Here is a 20,970-nt window from a genome sequence, read left to right on the forward strand (position 1 = left end):
CTGTCATACCTCTAGGATGCATAGGATGTCTACGTAGCTGGGGAAAGTTAGATGAGCAAAAGACTACGCTCATTCTCATGACCAGGGGAGGAGAAGAGGCTAGGGTTGCTGCACCTTTAACGTAGAAGGGAGAAAATCAGCTGCTGGGGCTTGTTACGCGAGTTACACCGGCTGACATCCCTCCTTCTTCCCAACTATTAAAGGCGCAGGAGCCCCGTCCTCTTTGGCGTGTGGCGAGCCTCGCTCAGCCACCAGAGCTTCCCATCCTCCGCTGCGTTACGGACCAGAAACTTGACCCTTTCTAAATCGCAGGTGGGGGTTCTCGGGCAGCAGCACTGTACATCCGGAAACCCGGATTTTAACGGTGCGGTTAGAAGGAAGGCATGAAAACAGAATGCGTTTCCGGCGCGCCGTGTTTGGAGAAATCCGAGCGGGAGTTCAAGCCCCTGAATCCAGTTTCCGCCCTTTGCGGAGGCCGCGCCTTCCGGAGCTGTCAGCTGGCTGCGGAGGTAGCGAACGAAGCAGTAGCCGCGCGGGATCCTGACGAGGATGAGCGTCAGCCTCGTCTCGGCTCTCTTGTGCTGCTCGGCGGCGACGGTGCTCCTGCTGAGATGGCGGCGGCGGAGGAAAGTCCAGAGGAAGGTGGAAGAGGCGAAAGAAAGGCGAGAGCGCGCGCTGGAGCGAATGCTAAAAGCTGCCCGAAAGTTCAAAGAGCAGGTAGGCGGCGTCGGGCTGGAAGCGGCTACTCGCTGAGCGCACCTGATTCCTGCCTCGGGTGTGTGCGTGAGGGGGGGGGGTACGGGGCAGCTGGAGGCACCGAGCAAGGGTCGTCGGAAAACCCCCGAAGCGGAAAGACCGGCTTGCTTTGTCCCCCTGGAGGGTCACGGGGCAGAGGCAGCTGCAGCCCTAACGTCGAAGGTTCCTCCTGTAACTTTAAGGCTGTGGTGAGAAGCCTCTGTCCCCGGTGTGTGTGTGAATGCACACACCAAGACTCCTTCTTCCCAGCCCCCCCCCCATTGGCCCTATTTCAGCATCTCATTGAGTGTGTGTGGGTGCGTGTACCCTTGGACTCTGATATTCAATTACTTTTCCTGGATGGAAGATGGAGAAGGGGTGTGTCTGTGTGTTGCGCGCTGAAACTAGTCTGCTGTATGAAAGCAATTTTTACATGCATTGCTCTGCTCACTTTAACTTCTGAATCTGTGCACCACTGGTACGTGGCCCCCAGAAGGGGATGGCGGCCCCATATTGATTCTGCTTGCGCATGCTTTAAGGGTTCCTAAAACGGAGCTGTGCCTTTTTACAGTGCTGTGGCAGAGAGAGAAGCTGCATGGAGTCTGTTCTGTGCAACAGTTGCATATGTGGGCAGAAGTATGTCCCACTAGTTTGATCTTGACTCATTACCATGTACTTTGTGGCAACTTCCAGACACAAGCATATTAAGTGTGAACTTTAGTCTACAAAAGCTTATGCCTGCAGAAATCTATTTGCCTCTGCTGCCATGGCTTTTTGTGGTGGGAGTGGGTGGCGCTGTGGTCTAAACCACTGAGCCTCTTTGGCTGGCGGTTCAAATCCGCACAATGGGGTGAGCTCCTGTTGCTCTGTCCCAGCTCCTGCCAACCTAGCAGTTCGAAAGCACGCCAGTGCAAGTAGATAAATAGGTCCCGCTGTGGCAGGAAGGTAAACGACGTTTCTGTGCGCTCTGGCACTCGTCACGGTGTCCCATTGAACCAGAAGTGGTTTAGTCACGCTGGCCACATGCCCGGAAAGCTGTCTGTGGACAAACGCCGGCTCCCTCGACTGAAGCGAGATGAGCGCCGCACCCCATAGTAACCTTTGACTGGACTTTACGGTCCAGGGGTCCTTTACCATAGTTTGTGGTATTAAGAACAGCCAAGCACTGAAATGTGGTAGAATGATGGTGAAGAAAGTTTTGCTTGCTAAACTTATGTGAGTTGGGCTGGGCTGGTGACTGAGGTGTCACAATCCAATCAAAGGCTTGGATTTATTTAATTAACAGTTCAAAATAGATTGAGAGAAAGTGACTTGCTCAGTGAGCTTCCTGAGTGAATTGAGATTTGAAATTTAGTCTCCATGGTCCTACTCCAACCATTACACAACGCTGATGATGATGATTTTTAAAGTATGTTGTAGATTTCAAGCTCAATAAAGCTTAGGTCGAAGAACTGGCAAGTTCCCAGTATACTTTCAGAGGTACATCACAATCACATCTTACGTGTGTTAAACATATGGTTGCAAATTCAACCATAAGTGCTCAGCTGTGGGGCGGGGAGAGTGGGGAGGAAGTGTGGGCCACCCCACCCACTGTTCCACTCAACAAGTGGCCTTGGAGTGAGTGTGATTCCCTCGCTAAGTGTGGTTAGGACAGTACAAGACCCTGAAATGCAAGCCACCTACCTGTCCCAGAGTGCAATGGAAGAAACAGTGAAGAAACAATGTGGCCACAACAAGTCCAGTCTCCATGTCTCCATGCAATCTTTCCAGAGGATTGCGTTAGGTTGTGCAACAAAAATAGTTTTAGCAGCATCCCTCCTCTTGCTCTGTTGAAACACAAGTACTTGCTTTTATGTTGTGGGAGTATAGAAGCAGTTGGTGTGAGTCAGCAATGTAGTTTGATTGCTATATATATATATATATATATATATATATATATATATATATATATATATATGGACTCGATCAGTGTTTAGGGATACTCTCATTTTCCTAAACAAAATGTTTAGGGGTATGTGTACCCCATGAAAAAAACAACACTGGACTTGATATATATTTTTTACTTTTTATTATTATTACTATTTCTCCTTCAGAGTCCAGGTCACAAACCAGAACCCATCTTGTCTTTGGCTCTTCCTGAACTCTGTGGGAAACTGAGGGATGGATCACTCTCACCTGAGAATGTCCTCTATGCCTACATGGATCAGGTGAGGTGTGGCTGACATTCCACCAAAAGCAATGGGAAATGAGTGGGGAAGGGAATGTGATGGACAGAGTGAAGTTTGGGCTGGTAAACTGCCCTTTGTTCAAGGTAATCCAGGGTGAAAGGGAACTGACCCCATATTGACAGCTGCTGGGAGCTTGTATTCCTGCTCCCTGCCTGAAAAATCACTCTGCTCCAATTTTCTGGATTTGTTTATTTGCCCCAGTTTCTTTCCCTGCCCACTTCTTGTATCCTGGCTATGAGACCCTGCCTGCAGACTCACTGTATAATGTATATCATAATACCTGTACAGTGCTTAGAAAATTTTAGGTGCTTTGTAAATGTTGAATACTTGAAGGTTTTTGTGTTGGGCATCTATGTTGTTGTTGTTCATATAGCACCAATATTGTCCACAATGTTTTGCACTTAATTTGTTCCCCGTGTGCCACTGGGGACTTAGTACTACAGCGGGAACGGAAGTGGTTTTGTCAACTCAAGCAAATAAATGCTACATAGCAGACTGTAAATCCTTTGCCTGAGCTTCAGTCTGCAGCTCAGGGTGCCAACATGGATTCCCCTTGCATTCCAACTGAACTGATAGGTTTGAAAAGTAACTTTCATTGGAAAGAGTCCAGAGGAGAAGGACAAGGATAGTGAGGGGCCTGTTGATCCAGTCCTGTGAGGAAAAGTTGAAAGAGTTTGCTATGTTTAGCCGGGAGAATAGATGGTTAAGAGGCAATATGATAGCAGTCTTCAAATATTTTTATTTATTAATTAAATTTGGGTACTGCCCTTCATCTGAAGATAGCACGGCAGTGCACAACATCAAAATACAAAATGAGAGCATAAGATACATAATAAAACAAAGCAATAACCCCTCCCATTATTTCATTTTGTTTATTAAACTTGATAAGTTGCATAGATGGTGGAGAAATAATAATAGTAGTAGTAGTAATATATTATTTCTACCCCAACCATCTGGGCTGGGGAAACTTTATTTCTATTGCTCCAGTGGGTAGAATCCAAACTCCCAAGTACATAAAAGGGGATTTTGACTTAACTATTGGGAAGTATGTCCTGATTATATGAGGTACTAAGCTGTACAGACTGCCTTGGAAGGTGGGTTGAACTGATTGCCTTTTCCTGCTTTTCACAGGCCTTGAAAGTGACTAGAGAGGTCAACTGTGTGACCGATTATCTGGAAGATTGTGAGTCTCAGCTTCTGCACGTGAAAAGTCAGGGGAAGAAGGGTTTGCTCTATGGCGTTCCCATCAGCATCAAGGACTCCATTGACTGCAAGGTACCACCAATCTTGGCCATGGGCAACAATGCCCTGTGCTCATGTGTCAAACCAGTAAATTTGTAGAGAAACCATGTCTTAGAAAAATTGCTGAGGCAAACTTCTTATTTAGCAGAATCTGAGGGGCAGGGTCGGATTGGCATTGTAGCATGACATCTATGCTTTTTGCAGAAATGAGACTTGGATCCAAGGTTGCCATATTTCAGAAAGTGAAAATCAGGGCACAAAAGTTGTTGTTTTTGGCCAAAGTTCTTGACCTTTTAAAGCTATTTTTAAGGAAAAGTGGCACAGATAATGGGTCGCCATACGTTTCCTGGACATTTCTGCTGATTTCTGCCTGGACACTGCTTCTGACTGCAGTATTTTGGGTATGTCCAGGAAATTCCGGATGTATGACAACCCTACTTGGATCCCATTCCTTGGGGTCTGATTCATTCAGAATGATGTGCTGTTCCTAATTTGGGGGCAGTTTTTCAGTGTGACATGGCAGTTGCATGGTGGAGCTTCCATAATTTGATGTTATGATCAGTCTTCTAATTGCTTTCGTATGTCCCAAGATCCAGCCCCATCACTTGCAGAAGATCCTCTTTCAAGTTGCATTGTAGTAGGAGATATGTGTTTGGTTGCGAATGCCCTCCTGCATTATCTTTTGCTGGGTCAATTCCTTTACAAAACCAATTGCTGTGCTAGAATCCTGTGTGGAGGGGAAACCCTACTGAACAGTGGCAGTGGGACTGACCTGTTAGCCTTCTAGTGCAGTGTTTCCCAACCGGTGTTCCGCGGCACACTACTGTGCCGTGAGACATCGGCTGGTGTGCCGTGGGAGGGAGGCGGGCGAGAGGCGGTGGCGGCGAGGATCCGGCGGGGGTGGGGGGAGCGGGGGCCGTCGCGCGCAACCGAACTCACTTGGCGCGCTGCCGGCTTGTCCTCCTTCAACCCGGGTCGGGCCAGGACTGCTCACGTCCCCGGATCCCCTAGCAGCAGCAGCAGCAGCAGCAGCCATAACAATGATCTCAAGCCCCGCCGCCGCCCCTCCTCCGCCCGCTATCGCAGCCGCCGCCGCCTCAGCTGCCGCCGTCCCTCAGTCCCTCGCTCTGCTGCCTCCTCCCACCCCGGCAAGGGGGAGGGAAAAAACTTTCACTTTTGTGCGTCCCTCCCGGCGTGACGCTGCGCGCTGACGTCACGGGGCGGGGCTTTAATGGTGGTGTGCCGCGAGATTTTTTTCCGGTAAACAGGTGTGCCGTTGCCCAAAAACGTTTGGGAAACACTGTTCTAGTGTACATGTTGACATGAACGTAGCCATGTTGGATACAACTGATACTCGCTTCAAATTTCTCCATGGATAAAACTCTCCATCATCAGGAATATTACTAGCCAATTCATATGTGAAAGAGCATTGTGACTTATATTGCAGGCAGCATTACTGTTTGATATCTGAAGGATCTGGGGTAGGAACCAGATATCTTAACTCTGCTCTCTTCCCCACCCCACCCCCAGGGCCATGACTCCACATTGGGCCTGGTGAAGCATCTCAACCTGCCTGCAGCAACAGATGCAGTTGTCATCCAGGTGTTGAAACATCAAGGAGCAATTCCATTTGTAAAAACCAATGTTCCCCAGTCTTTATTGAGGTAAATCATATAACGCCCCCTTTGCTATATTTCTGTGTGGGCATTTACACAAATAACAAATACTATGAGGAAAGGAGTTGAATATGGTTCACCTGTAGAAGAGATAATTCAGGGGCAACATGACAGCCAAATGTTTGAAGTCACATACTGTAAATGGTAGAGCAAAATTTTTCTTCTCTGTTGATCCAGAGCTAACAGGTTCAAATTAAATGAAAGAGGATTTTGGCTGAACATTGGGAAGGACTTCCTGATGGTATGAGCTATTCATCCGTGGAACAGATGGCCTCAGAAAGGGGGCGGGCTTGCCTTCCTTAGGTGGTCACCTAGACTGCTTAAAAAAACAGGTAGCAATGGATTTCCTTGCTCAGCAAGGGGCAGGTGGGGGGCAGCTAGATGACCTCTGAGATACTTCCCAACTCTGATTCTATGCTTTAATGAAGTTTTATTTTTATGTAAGTTAATTGAGCCTCCATTAAGGAACAATAAACTACACTTGCTTCTGTTCCTTTTGCCAGAGAGTAGCTCTTGTTCAGTTTATTTGCTCGAGCCTGTTACTCTAGGAAGAAGAGTAGGTGAAAGAGGGAATTTAAACTCTCCCCATTTGCCTGCTGGCCTCTCTGAGTGGTGCATATATCAGAGGGAACTTCTTACTTTGCATGCTCACAATACTGTGAGTGTCAAGAATTCTAATATCAATAACTCCAGTCTATAGATATTGTGCATTGGCAAGAGGTTGGGCTAGATTACTCTGATTCTTTAAACTCAATAGGTGTTTTCAGACATCAGAAGCCTGGGATGACTATGTGATGTGTGAAAGCACTTTTCTGTGGATAAATAGAAGATGAAACAAATGCTGTCAGACAGAAGTTATGAACTGAATGCTGCAAAACTGCACCCTTATGGTTTATAATGGGCCTTCTAGAAACAATCACAAATGTGGGGTGTTTTTTTTTTTTGTTCTTTTAAGCATTTAAACTGTTGGGCATTGTTGTGATTGCAGTGGGGTGTGGCAAGTGGTTTTGTTAGCTAGGCAACAAGACTTTTCCAGAGCTCTCTATAGCTTTGTTTTCTCTTGAAATCAGCCTCTGAATAGCTGTGGTATATGACCCCACCTCCTCTCTCAACCCACTGTCCACCCAACCCTTTTGTTGTGATGGGCAGCTCTGTGGTAATGAGAGGATTGGTAACTTGCATCATCCTTCATTAGACAATTCCTGATTGTTTCATTTTGTTGGTGTTGAAAAGGGTTTGTTCTGACTCCCTATTTTGTTAGGTGCCTCATGAATTCTTGTGGTTAAAGGGCAGGGTAATATCTGAGACTGGAACATAATGACAGGATTTGTTTATTTTATGCACTGGATTTTAATTCTGCCTTTCTGCCAAGGCACCTGAGGTGGGTTACAATTTTAAAACACTAAAACTACTACATTATATCAAAAGTACAGTGGCAGAGTCCTCTTGAGCCATGTGAGTCAGTGGTATGTGTGCTCCGTGGCCTGGTCTCCCTCAGTTCTGCCTTCCCTCAGTGCACACAGGTCTTCAGCAGCCCCAGGGAAGGTGGGAATCAGGTGCCCTGACAAGCCTCTCAGGCCATTGCTGGTTCTATCAGGAGCTGATGGTGTGCGTACCCTCTGGCCTGGTCTTCCTCACTTTTTAGTGTGGTGGCACCTACACTTTGGAACTCCCTGCCTATTGATATGAATCAGGCACCTTCACTGTATACTTTTTGATGCCTGTGAAAAACATTTTTGTTTAGGCAAGCCTACCTGGATGTTTAGAAAGTTGATGCAAGTTTTATTCTGTTTTTAGTCCATTGCTATTTTACTTTTTGAAAGTCTTAGATTGTTACTGATTCATCTTATGGATGAGTTTATCCTTTTTTTTTTTTTTGTAAACCGCTTTGAGGGTTTTATCCAATCAAGTGGTGCATAAGTGTTATGAAATAAGTAAATAAATATATTTATATAGGGGGTTGGGCAAGGGAGCTGCAGCCATACCGCGGATCCTATCTGGGATAGGGGGCTGCAAGGTATATTTGACTTAGCTGTGGCTTAATCATCTGACTGCCTTCTCTTGTGTTTTTAGCTATGACTGCAGCAACCTGATCTTTGGTCAGACGCTCCATCCTCTGGATCATTCCAAAAGTCCAGGTGGTTCTTCAGGAGGCGAAGGTGCTCTTATTAAAAGCGGAGGATCCATCTTGGGCTTTGGTACAGATATAGGAGGCAGCATTCGTATCCCGGCTGCTTTCTGTGGAATTTGTGGATTCAAAACCACAGGTGGCCGAATTAGGTACAGTGCAAGTTTGCAGCCTTAAAAGACAGCATTTAAGCTTAATATATATATATATATATAGTCATATATATATGACTAAAGCCTTTCTTGGGGGCTGGTGAGGGCTGTTCTTCGCAGGATCCAGGTTCATTGTACACATAAAGGCAGAAGACTCCCAAGAATCAGGCAAGCTGTTAACCCTTGGAGCAGAAAGCTAAAAATTTAAGTTCTTGCACAGGCACTAAACTTGTTGGGGAGTTAATTCTTTCTTTCTTTCTTTCTTTCTTTCTTTCTTTCTTTCTTTCTTTCTTTCTTTCTTTCTTCCTTCCTTCCTTCCTTCCTTCCTTCCTTCCTTCCTTCCTTCCTTCCTTCTTTTTTCTTAACTGATGTGCACTTTCGAAATGGGCAGCATTCCTATGCTCTCTTATCTGTGAGTAAGTTGCATTGAACTTAATGGGATTTACTCTGCCAGTCTCTCAACTTTTCCCTGCTTGGACAAAAGGCCTTTGGGGAGTTTCCTTTAATGGGATGCGCTAGATTGCTGGCTAAGATTTATCCCTCATTCAGTGGAGAGAACCCTCAAAGGGGTGAGAAGCAGCATCTCTGCTGGGGTCTGGGAATAGGTTCCCTGTTAGAACACTGTGGAAACTTAGGTGTTGGAAACCAGCAACCCTGAAAGCTGTGCTGAAACATCTTCTCTGGTGATTTTTTCACAGCAAAAAAGGAATTATACCAAGCATTCGTGGGCAGAAATCAGGTTGGTGATTATCATTTGCTTGGAAAGAGTAAGATGTCGAGGTGGCGAAAATGTGGTAGCTTTGAATTCTTACATAGTAATGGGTTAACCCAACTTTGTACACTTTTTTCTAAAAAACAACACTCTACCTTGTCATCCTTTTAAAAATTGCAAAATGAGTTTTAAAAACATGCTGTTAGGGATGTGTGTTGATATTTTGCTGTCATGTTGAAGTAGAAATCTTCAGTCATGAGGACCAGAAGCTTTTTAAAAATTGAAGAGGTTTCTGAGTGGCAGCAGATGTGGAAATTCTAGCAAGAAAGGTCTCTGTGTTGAGGTCTGCATGTAGCCCACGCCCTTCCTGTAATAAATAACTGACCAGCTTCTTCCATAAGTCCCTTTACAGTAGTATTTAATTTGCTTTTCAGATATCACAGGTTTTTTTTAAAGGCTTCAGTTTTCATTGTTTATTGAATGGTGAAGAGATTCTAAAGGGGTGTTAGACAGCAGGGCAATTTGTTATGAGTTAGCTTTTACTGGATTTCTTCTTACTCACTTTCTGTGGTGAAAAGAGCTTCAGTTAGTGCTCTGACCCCATGATGCCTTGCTCCCAGAAGTGTTTCCCTGTTTTGAAAGACGATCCTATTGTCAAGACTTGTTCTCTTTTATTTTTTATTCCAGTGATTGCTGGCATAGGGCCAATGGCAAAAGATGTTGACAGCTTAGTTCTCTGCTTAAGAGCTCTCTTGTGCAATGAAATGTTCCGGCTGGATCCTACAGTGCCTCCCCTCCCCTTCAATGAGCAGGTGAGAGGGCTGAAGGAAAAGGCACCCTCCTTTTTATGATAATCAGATGCATGGTGAAAGCAATAACATTGCTCTGCCCTTCCTTTTGGGCCACTTCCAATATGTGGGATTAAAAAACAACACCTTACGTACTGATAATCAAGAGTTTAACATACAGTATTCACTGCTGAGAGACACACATTTATTTAGTTGCTGAACATTGCGGGGAGGGGTTTCTCTAAATCCTTTACCTGTGCAATCTGGCTATGATTCTATGACTAGCCCCAAACCTGGGATCTGTGTGTACAGCACAGACATTTGCAGGGAGTGATCCTTCATGGGTGCAGCTTATATATGCATGAGGGCTGCCTCTCTGCAGATGTCCAGGCTGGACATGGGGAGGAGATGAGGCTAGTTGGCATGACCCCCTTTGTACCTTGAAAGAACTGGGGTGACTAAGGTCTGAGAGGAATAAGAGTGCTTTCTTTGCAGTGCAAACCTTGAGCTTCACAAGATGGAGGATCTGGTGCTCATTTCTATGGGGAATGTTATATCTTCTGCCCTAGAAACCTTCACCCTAATCCCAGGTGTGCTGGAGTGTGCTGTGATGAGATGCAACAGGCTCTCTTCATACACTCGGAGGATGCGTTCCATATTAGTACCTCACACAGCATTGGCACTTTAAAGTAAGATCTAGCAGGCGTCTCTGGCTCATATTTTAAGTTCTGCTGCCATCCCAGATTGTGCAGTTTATTAGTCTATTCTAGTCTGGAGGGGGTGTCTGTGAACATTGGACCTGTATTCCTGACTGTCTGTGCTGAGGGCAAGAGTATTGTGGGGTGAAAGAGGTTAAGAACAACATGTAAATCCTTCTGGATCAGACCGGAAGCCTCCCTAGTCCTCATCCTATTCCCACAAGCTTGTGAGGGAAAATGAAGAGTCCTACTTACATGAGAAACTGCATAACGGTGTTCTTCAGGTACATTTCTCCCTACAGAAAAGGGTAGAAAATGGCACAACATTACCTATTGTGAAAAGTAGGCTTGTGCAGATGTAGTGCAATCATTGCTTAAGCTACACTGGGAATTCAGATTTTCAAGATGCTTTCTCTTGGCATGGATATGGGGTTATTCTGAGAAATATCATTGACTAGTAGAGAATGGGGCTGCATTCAGACCATAGATTTGAAGCACAACCCCGTCCCCAAGAATCCTGGGAGCTGTAGTTTAAGGGTGCTGGGAATTGTAGTTTAGTGACTGGTGAACTACAGCTCCCAGGATTCTTTGGAGGATAAGATGTCGACACTTAAAAGCTTGATCTAGTGCATCTGTCTTTAAAGACTCCAAAATGATTGTTATGTTTTGATGTCCAAACTGTTCTCTTAACCTTGTGCTCATTTTATCTAGGTGTACTCCAGTTCTCAGCCCCTCCGGATAGGTTACTATGTCACAGATTCCTTCACTATGCCAAGCCCTTCCATGAGACGGGCTATACTAGAAACCAAGCAACTTCTGGAAAAGGCTGGCCACACGGTATGTATCTGTCTCCACACCTACAAACACCCCCCTCCCCACCAACACCACCTATAATTCCATTGATGTCCTGGGCAAGAGAAGATGGGGTGGCTAAGAAGTAGAAAGGAAGGAGTAGAAAGTCAGTCATATTTTAATGAAGGAAAAAAACGTCCTTTAATGTGTTTCCTTTTTCCTGTTTCCTTTTTTTGTGGTGCTTTACATCTTAAAGAATGAGAACTCAGAATGACCAGTATGCCATGATAAGGTGGGGTTGTGACTTGCTGCACTATGCTAACTTTAATGCCTCCCATTTTCATAAGCTATCTGTTGATCCTAGACCTGAACATGGACAATACATGATGATTATTTGTGTCTGGCTTTAGACTCAGTATTCCTCACTGCTCTAACCTCAAGCATAGCCGCATATAGAAATCTTTCATTTAAGTGGGGATGGATATTTTACTTCTTTTCTTTTCACCACATGATTTGGGGAGAAAATTTTGAAACTTCTCCAATTTCTCTAGAATGCCAGAATCTGGGTAGCACGAAATAGCTTCAGTTGTGGGTTGTTTGAAAGAAACAACATCTGCCTCCTCCTCTGGATCTTGCTGTAGTTGTCACTGCCAGGAAGGTTGGCTGCTGTTCTTGCAAAATGCTTTCCGTGAAGAATGAATGAGTGATTTGATTTTTTTTTTGCAAGTCAGAAGTTTACCTTTGTATGGCATTACAGAGAGAAAGATTCTCATCCTGCATTCTTGCTTTCCTTTTCTAGCTGGTCCCCTTTAAGCCCTGCCGCATAGATGATTTCATGTGTAGCATTTCTGCCAAGGGCTTGTTTGCTGATGGCTGTGCCACTTTTTTAGAAGGCTTGTAAGTATTCTTGTATGTATAAATGCTGGCATGTGTATATGCACCCACACCATTAAACCCCAAGAAGAATAAGAAGAAGATTGGTTACTTACCTTACTTTGGGTGCAAAGGCTTTCACCATCATGTACTCATCAGCAAGATCCTGCTTCCATTTTTCACATTGGTTACTTAGCTAAGCATCTCGCTCATACCTTTCTTGGTGAGGTCACTGCTTCTTCTTTCCTTTCTGTTCTCTTTATCCTGCTGTGTTTCAGAGTTGTTTCTGCTGCATGGTGGACAAGGGGAATAATAATAATAATAATAATAATAATAATAATAATAATAATAATAATAATAATAATAATAATAATAATAATAAAATAAATATTTATACCCAGCCCATCTGGATATGTTTTCCCAGCCACTCTGGTCAGCTTACAGTATATATAAAACATAGCAAAACATAGTAAAAAAAGAAAGAAAGCAAACCATCAGGATTTTTACCTGATGCAAATAAAAGTATGTTTTTTATGTTATTGTGCAGCATTTTAATTTCCATTCTGTCCTTTCTCTCCCAAGAGTCAGGATGGCAAACAGCAGGGCAGCAGAACAGTGTGACCTCGGTTTTCAAGCGTCTTGGAAGCCAAACATTTCGGTTTTCGAATGCCGGAAACCCAGAAGTAATGGTTTCCATTTTCGAATGCACCTTGGAAGTCAAACAGCTTCTGCTGTTCTCCATGGAAATTGCAAGCGGCCCTTTGTGCCTCGGTTTTTGAACGTTTCAGAAGCTGAACGGTCTTCTGGAACAGATTACATTCAAAAACCAAGGTACCACTGTAAAACAAAAACATTAAGGACCACTGAAAACATTTTTGAATGGTCACATACTCTATATGCAACATATAACCTACAGGGAATGCCTCTGCGTGTCAGACAAGAAGGGATCTTTTTGTTAAGCGATCAGTGTTCTGTTCTGAACATCAGTAGCCATGGCTGATGGTTCTGTGGAGCTGAAATGGCTGAAGGTTTGGATAACATATAATTCACTCAGGGTTGTGTAACCTAATTGTCTTGGTTGCCTTTCAGCAAAGGGGAGTCTGCGGATCCCAAAGCAAAGGAATTGGTGCTTCTAGCAAAGTTGCCAAATTGGTTTCGAAGCCTTCTATCCTGCATCGTCAAGCCAATAGTAAGTTCCCCTTCTCTAGCTCCTGTCTTGCTTTGCTGAAGAAGGCAGCCTATGGCTGTTGGTACTTTTTGAGAAGGGATTTTTTAGTCCTGGTGAATGGGCAACAGTTATGATTAGCACTGCATTTCAGTGCAATGGAATGCTGAAGACACACTTCTTTACCTTTGACTTTGTGTGCTTTCAGGATCCACTCTATTCCTGTGACTGTGGTTTTTTTTTAAAAAAAACAGTTTTTAACATTTTTAATTCATGTAACCCACCCTGGGACCCACTAGTGAAGGATGATTTATTTACTTAATAATAAAAAATAATGCTATACCTCCTAGATGGAAGGTGCACTTCTGTTTGACCATAATGTGTTTATGTAATGGGCATTTTCAGCTCAAAGCCTATCAGTCCTTTCTTTGTTTCCTTAGAGTCTTCGTATTTCCAAAATACTGACAAGCATGAATGAGAGGTAAGGCTTCAGGATGGGGGTGCGGTGGGCTTACAGCTTTCATATGCTAGCATTGCTAGCAGCTATGTTGTTCATGTCCCATTTGAACCCCCAACTACAGTGGAAAGACGAGAACGGCAACAATTCCCACTTGTTTCCTCCTTGAACTTGGTTCTCCACTTTCCCTGCCTGCTGATTTCTCCCCCCTCCCCACACACTACCTGTTCTAAGTAACTTCTGTGAAGGTCCAGGTGATGGCTAGTTTCCAGTGCTTGCAAATTTCAGCAGAGATCAAAGCAGATTGGGGTTGGCTTTTCATATGGCCTCACTGAGTTCTGGTGCAGGAGTCTTAGCAGTGCATTTCTGTGCATGCCTACTGAAAAGTAGTTCCTTTAGCTTTTCTGGAAAAATGCAGTCTAAATTTTAAATGTACAATAGCTGCCTTTTTAAAAAAAGCATAATAAATTAATTTTTTAAAATTTAAAAATGCACAGTAGTATATTAAGGGGGTGAAATGCAGTTTCTAATCACTGCTCCCTGCTGCCCTTGTGGTGCAAATATAGGTTGGTGCATTTAGGGGGGAACTGAGGCGGGAGCTAGGAAGGTGCTCAACCCTCCCTGGTTACTTTTTAATTCCTCCTCAGCAAATCTTTAAAATGGGAATCAAGCCTGGTCACTGGAGTGTGGATGTGTGACCTAGTTTGATGGAGGCACAGGTGGATTCATGAGCATGGATGGGGTTTTGTACCATTCATCCCTGCTTCCTTACGAATGCCCCCTCAGTCCCATATATGCTACCTTAGCAAACCAAATATTGTTTGGGTATTGTGTAGCATAGGCCGTGACTAGCTCCTGTGGTGGATTACAACCCCATCCTCACCTTTGGCCATGCTGATGGGAGTTGTAGTCTGCCACACCTGGAAGGCACCATCTTGGTACAAACGATGAGCATAAAGGCTGAATTCACCAATTTCTCATTCACCTGCAGCTTCTTTTTGAATTTTCAGGTCTGTGAAAGAGCTTTGGGAACTTCACACGGAAATTGAGGTAATTTCCTTTTAGGGTTTTTGTTGTTGTTAAGAGTATTTGAAGCTCCATAAATGTCCCAAGAAGTTTATGGGAAAGGCTATTATAACCTTAGTCAGCCTTGGACCAAAATCTTCCATCCTATGAGAAATATTACAATATCTGTTTTATTTCAGATTGTAATATGAAAATCCAGCCAAGTTTCTAGGCTTACTCACATAGCCTTCTGCAGCTGTTTCCCCCAGTAATGTACCCAAGTGAGGTCTAGTTCTGACATAGCTTTATACAAAATCTTCCTTCCGTTTTAAATAATGCTGTACATTGAAATCAGTGTTAAAAGACAATACTGGAGTGTCTGTCATGCGAAGAACACCCTTGGAGCTAACAGAGTTACAACTGCAGTGTATTATTAGTCATGAACTTCATTTTGTCACTTTGGCATCTGAATTGCTCTATATCATCTTGGTCCACCCCAGAGCTTAAAAAATTCTAAAGCTCTAACAGAATACACACTCAATCCCTGACTTCTGCAAGTAGGGCTAAGAGAAAACACCCATCTGACGCCCCACGGAGTCACTGCTGGGTGAGACCAGATGCTTGACTTAATCTAAGGCAGCGTCCTATGTTCTTACATCCAAATGTGAACATGTGCAGAGAAGAAGGACTGCATATTTTGCTCCTGTGGCCACATCTGGTAGAGAAGAAATTGGGTGGAGAGGACCTATGGAGGCTGACCCCAATATGGCAGGTCTTGGCTGCTCTCCAGAGTTCTGAACTGTGTCCTTGAAGAGGACTCAAGCTGCAAGGGCACTAACAAAATGGCTTGCTGATGATTCCTTATCAGAAATTGCTGCTGCTTTCCAAGCCCCCCTTAAAATGTCATCTCTCCATGTGGCTGCAGCAGAAGTGACAGTTGCAGAGGATTTTAGAAACATTCAACTTTAAAGGGGCTTTATTTAAGGAAGGCTTTTGATTGCTGCTTTTTATCACATGCGAGCCCAAAGCAGTTGATTCCTGCTTCAAATTCTGTGCGACTCCAGGGTACTCTCCTCTCCCCAACATCCCCATTTCTGCTGCCTTGGAGAGAATGTCATTATGCTCATGCTTGATTTGATGCTTGGATCCTGCCACTCACTTAACAGGAATTTTGGGGGTCGGGCATGCTTAGTTCTTCCGGTTAGATTCTTGTTTGCTGCCAGTCATGTGCAGCCACTCATGCTGAAGTATGCCTGCTGCTGCTGCTGTTTTTTTTGTTTTTGTTTTTAACTATTCTCCCCTCTTAGGAATACTGCCAGGAATTCATTGGTGAATGGAGGAGGCTAGATCTAGATGTGGTGCTTTGTCCTGTCCTGGGTCCTGCTTTTAAGATTGGGTTACCTGGGAGACTGTCAGGTAATTCCACATTGCATGGGAAATGAAGTCTCCAGAGGGCACTGGTATATGTTGGGGTACTTTCATCTATGCTGCAACTTGCACTGCATTCTGATGCTCTAAGCCAAGAATGGTCAACCTTTGTGTTCACAGAAGCCTCTTTATTGTCCAGACAATACTCTGGGGACTAGATGTACAGTATATCTATTTGCACAACCTAACCCCCTTTTATGAGTCAGTGGCTTAGCAGCAATAGATTCCTACTTAAAAGGCACATATGCTTGGGTGATGTGTAGTGGCATTCATGTGCTTGGCAGAAGATCTTCTCAACCTGAGGAGGAGGTTGATGGTACTTCTGTACTTCTAACTGAATGTACAAGACAGCGGGGACTTCCGGGTTAGCGCCTCTGGCAATGGCGGATTTCCTCTGATCGGGAGGAATCCGCTTCGTGAAAATTAGGGTCTGGACCGCCACGGCGAGGCGGAGACCCACCCAAAACCACAGGCGGGAGAAGCCTGTGGACGTGGGATTTGGCTGGCACCTTTTTGCCTCCCCTATTCGCGGGGAAACCCGGTTTTGGGGATCCGGAGCGACGTGGGATGAATGGCGCGGTGCTTCGAATCGACTGCTCTTTTCACGGAGCATTGCTGTTGCCGGAGAGCGCTGACTTTTTCCTGTGGACAATTGGATTTTAAACAACTGCCCGTGAGTAGAATGGAAAATTGGACTATGAAACTTCTTAATTTGGCACCGAAGCGGGAAGGTCTAAACAGGAAGTCCGCCTTCCGCTTTTGAAAATAGATTGAAGCAAAGACATTGTAAGCTAGAGTCTGGAAAGTCGTTTATAAAGGACTAAATTTCCATCAGTTAAAATTACCAAACCCCCCCTTGGAAGCAGGAGAAGAGGGGGGAAATTTTAGACTGTTTAAACCTGCAGAAGAGAGAGTAAAGAAAGATAAATTACCACCGTCTTGAACCTGGGAGCGGGGTGTCAGAGACAGACGCTTTGGGGAAGTCCATTGACTGTGGATAAAACGTTTTTGACAGATAGTTAAAAAAGAGAAACATATTGATTCCAATGTTCCCTTTTGCACTTAAAAGGAACAAAATATCTGAAAAACGAAAGGAATTTTGTTGCTGGATCTGCTTTTAAAAAGACAGATACAAATAGAAATTGTTTCCTCTAGAGGGAGCTTGTGAAACTGTTGCTGGAGTCGATCTGGGGAATTCTACAGCTGTAGAGATTAAAGATTGTGAGACCAGACATTGACCTTGAACAAGAATGTGGCCAGAAGAAGCTTTAGTGCTTGCTTTTTGCAAGACAAGCGCTTTACTGGAACAGCTACATGAGAAGATGGATTTGATGACTAGTGCAGTTGGCAATTTTGGACAAACAGTGAATACCTATATAGAAACCACTTAGGAACCAACCCAGGAATGTGCTTTGACAGAGCAAGTTGTGAAGAAGATAAAGGAGGAGGTTGTTGCTGAACCTCAAGTAATAGAAATGGAGAGAGCTGCGGCCTTGCAGGAACATAAGTTGTTGTTTCTGACGACTGAACCTGGAGAAAGTCAGATTTGGAGAGATGGAGTACTGTTTGGTTTGGAGATGGGAAATTGGATAGATCCCCCTATGCAGGGATATTTTGACTTTTCGGATCTGGTTTTGGGCCAGGGGGAGTTTAGAGTTGTGGGGGCCCTTAACCTTGGAGGGACTTTGAAACATGCCTTCAAATATCTTTTGGATTTCAGTGCTGACTATGGAGAATGGGCTGACTTGTTGAGAAGGGATAAAGATATTGTCAAGTTGGAGTCTCCCCGAGAGAAAGGAAGGAAATTAAGAATAAGATCATCAGAAGATAAAGCAAAGTGCAGGTATAAACAAGAAGAAGACCTGCAGAAGGGACATGGAAAAGACTTAAGAGCCTCGGATAGAAGGTCACCAGGTTGATGGACTAGATGGAAGGGATAGAAAGGACTGATAAAACCCGAGACCAGGAAGAAGAGACGATGGATGAAGATTGGAAGAAAGTTTTAAAAATTCATTTAGAAAATTATTGTAAAATTAATGAGTATTAGAAAAATGTTGGAATGAAACTATTTGGCTTTAGTAGAAATGTTAAAAGGAATTATGTATAAATAAGTTTTAAGTTTTACGCTTTAGGGCTTTTCATGGTAAGATAAGGTTAAAATAAATTAAGATAATTTAATGACAGAATATAGTGAAAGATGGAAAGGATTTGCTGAGATAATTAATAACTAGAATACAAAAAAGGGAGGTGTGAGGAGGTCGATGAAACAAGTTAACGAAAGATAAAGATTTGGGAATACTGGATTTGTTTTTAATTTTTTTGTTTATTTTTGTTTTTGGTTTTGATGTATTGTGTGTTTTGTTTTTTCTTTTTTTTCTCTTTTCTTTTTATTGACTTGTTTAATTTCTCTTTTTGTCTACCTTTTTTCCTTTTCCTTTTTTTCTCTCTGTAATTTTAAATTCTCAATAAATATCATTTTAAAAAAATATATGAATGTACAAGACAGCAATGCAATAATAAAAAACCCTTATAGGAAATACATTCAGTGTATTAGTACTTCTTCTCTAAGTCACTGTTGAGTAGGGAATTGCAAACAAAACATAATGGAGAGCAAGTATCTCTCTGGTTGTCTTCAAGCATTCTACATTAGTGATTAAGCAAACACTCAAGGGAGGCCATTAGCTCTGCCCCCCTCCACAAGCTTGGAGAGTGAACTTCCAAAGTGGAGAGCCTCCTTGTCAAAGCTTCTAAAAAACCGCAGAGAGCCTATCTGAGTACAGGAGGCTCACTGCTTCTGAAGTTTGGCTTCCAATGCATGGCAGGTGACTGGAACAGCAACCAGGCAGAGGTGAGCATAGCTAACCTGGTCATTGCTGCTGTCTTCCCTCACCTGTTGACTGAACCCTAATGTAGGATGCCTGAAGAGGGGCTTTTGTCATGCAGCCTTGGGAAATGGTTTCTTTGCTCCAGTTTTGCTTGTAAGCAGTTTTCTTTAAGCACTCCTTGACTGAAACTTGATAGTCACCAGACCCAAGAACACTTGTCCTTTGCCTTTCTTTTAAAGTAGCCCAAGGCTCAGCTGGGACTTACATCAGTGACTAAGGAGCAGTCAAAACAATTGGATAGTTACCAGGATGCAGCACTGGAAGCCAAAAGAGAGAGATCTCCCGGCTGCGCCCTGCCTTTAACGGGCAGGCCACACCCCCTGACCAACTGGATTGGTTGGCCCGGCCATTGACACAGCTGGGAAACCCCAATTGCACAGGGCTGGCCACCCACCCTTTGCGCACGGGGAGGGATGTGAGAGCCCGCAACACCACCTCCTCTTATGGCGGAAGTGGCCTTACCAAGCCCTTTGCTATGAGTGCATCTGATGTTGCTCCATCTCCAAATATAAATGTAAAAATGCAATAAGATGATCCAGGCCAAGTCAGCTGTGCTAATAAGACATTGTGTAGCAGCATGCTTTAAGGCAGGGTGGGGTAGCTGTGCCCCTCCAGATGTAGGACTACAACTCCCATTATCCCTGACCATGCTGACTGGGGCTGATGGGAGTTGGAATCCAGCAGCATCTGAAAGCCCATGGGTTCACAGCAACTTGTCACAAGGGCTGCAGCTGGGGTTGGATGGTGGGAGGGTTTTTCCCATGCTAGCTCTGGCTTTAGAATAATTGCGAATCTATGCCTCTTTTGTGATAGCAAGTGTACTTGTGTTGATGAGAGTTTGCAGTAGTGGCCCATGTTCTTGTCAAACACCTGCCTCAGTTGCATGGTGGCAGTGCTAGTGTAATTCAGCTTTGGTGGTGTTCGACAAACTTGTTGCATTAGCACGAGGATGACCACTGGTGCAATGGGACTTCTCACCCTTCTTGCTCCATGCACCTTCCTGAAATATGCTCTGGAGGGTTGGGGAAACACGTAGGACAGATCTGGGGGAAGGAGGAAGAGAAAGAATGAGAATATTATGTTGCACAAGGAGGAACCCTTGTGCTGATGGAACGGTTGCTTAGTGCTGCATTGATTATAACCCCTCATGTGTTCAGTGGGTGCTTCCCCTGTAACATTTGTCAGGGCCTTACTATGTATGGACCAATCTGATCCCACGGGAAGTCTCCAGAAAGATGTTGCCGTCTCTTATTGAGGGCCACTGGCATGGAGAAGTCCCTGTATGAAGTGGCCCATGTTTTATTGATTGAGAGAAGTCTTGATTTCTCCAGTCGGTCTTCTCACCAGTAAAAGGAGGAGGAGGAGAATCTGTCACATAGGACTCGTAGTGGTGAATCGTAAAGCACTTTCTGCTGTAGGGGGATTAGATGAAGTGCCAAAGAGATTTGACCAGGTGCCCTTATCTATACTTAAAAGTTTTAACCTGTCCTTTTGTCTCTGCAGTGGGAGCCAGTTACACCATCTTGTATAACTACTTGGACTTCCCCGCTGGGGTTGTGCCTGTCACGTCGGTGACAGAGGAGGATGAGGAGGAGCTGAAGAGTTTCAGAGGGTACTTTAATGATATGTGGGACAAGGTCTTTGCGAAGGTTTGTTGCCATGTTGTGTTTGGAAGCAACTGCTTTGTAGTGGGCATCAGAAGCCATTATTTGGTAGGAAAAAAACCTTATTGCCTTGTTCTGTCCCTGCAGGCAATCCAAGGGGCTGTGGGACTCCCTGTGGCTGTCCAGTGTGTAGCTTTACCATGGCAAGATGAGCTGTGCCTCCGGTTCATGAAGGAAGTGGAGAAACTGACCCAGGAGAAATCAAACAAGAATTGAATGACATATTGCAGAAACTGATATGACGGGAAGCTGTCTGGACTTGTCTGTGCCTATTTAGATTAAATAACTGAGGTGCTTTTGTGTCTGGTGGTCATTTGTGGGCTTGCTGCAACAACGCAGTTG

The 20,970-nt window shown here is 44.3% G+C and overlaps 1 protein-coding gene across 1 annotated transcript; it reads left to right on the forward strand.

The window, feature by feature from the left end:
• The first annotated feature begins 413 nt into the window (after window positions 1-413).
• Window positions 414-20,875, forward strand: FAAH (fatty acid amide hydrolase). The gene is made up of 15 exons (XM_081193182.1): window positions 414-717; window positions 2,829-2,942; window positions 4,095-4,238; window positions 5,736-5,869; window positions 7,955-8,161; window positions 8,860-8,900; window positions 9,561-9,685; window positions 11,071-11,196; window positions 11,951-12,048; window positions 13,114-13,213; window positions 13,630-13,670; window positions 14,657-14,696; window positions 15,959-16,067; window positions 20,468-20,613; window positions 20,716-20,875. Exons 1-15 carry the CDS (start codon window positions 550-552, stop codon window positions 20,842-20,844), a joined length of 1,722 nt encoding a protein of 573 aa, XP_081049308.1. The 5' UTR covers window positions 414-549; the 3' UTR covers window positions 20,845-20,875.
• The last annotated feature ends 95 nt before the right edge of the window (window positions 20,876-20,970 follow it).

Source organism: Podarcis bocagei, assembly GCF_964188305.1.
Source record: "Podarcis bocagei genome assembly, chromosome: 5".
NCBI lineage: Eukaryota > Metazoa > Chordata > Lepidosauria > Squamata > Lacertidae > Podarcis > Podarcis bocagei.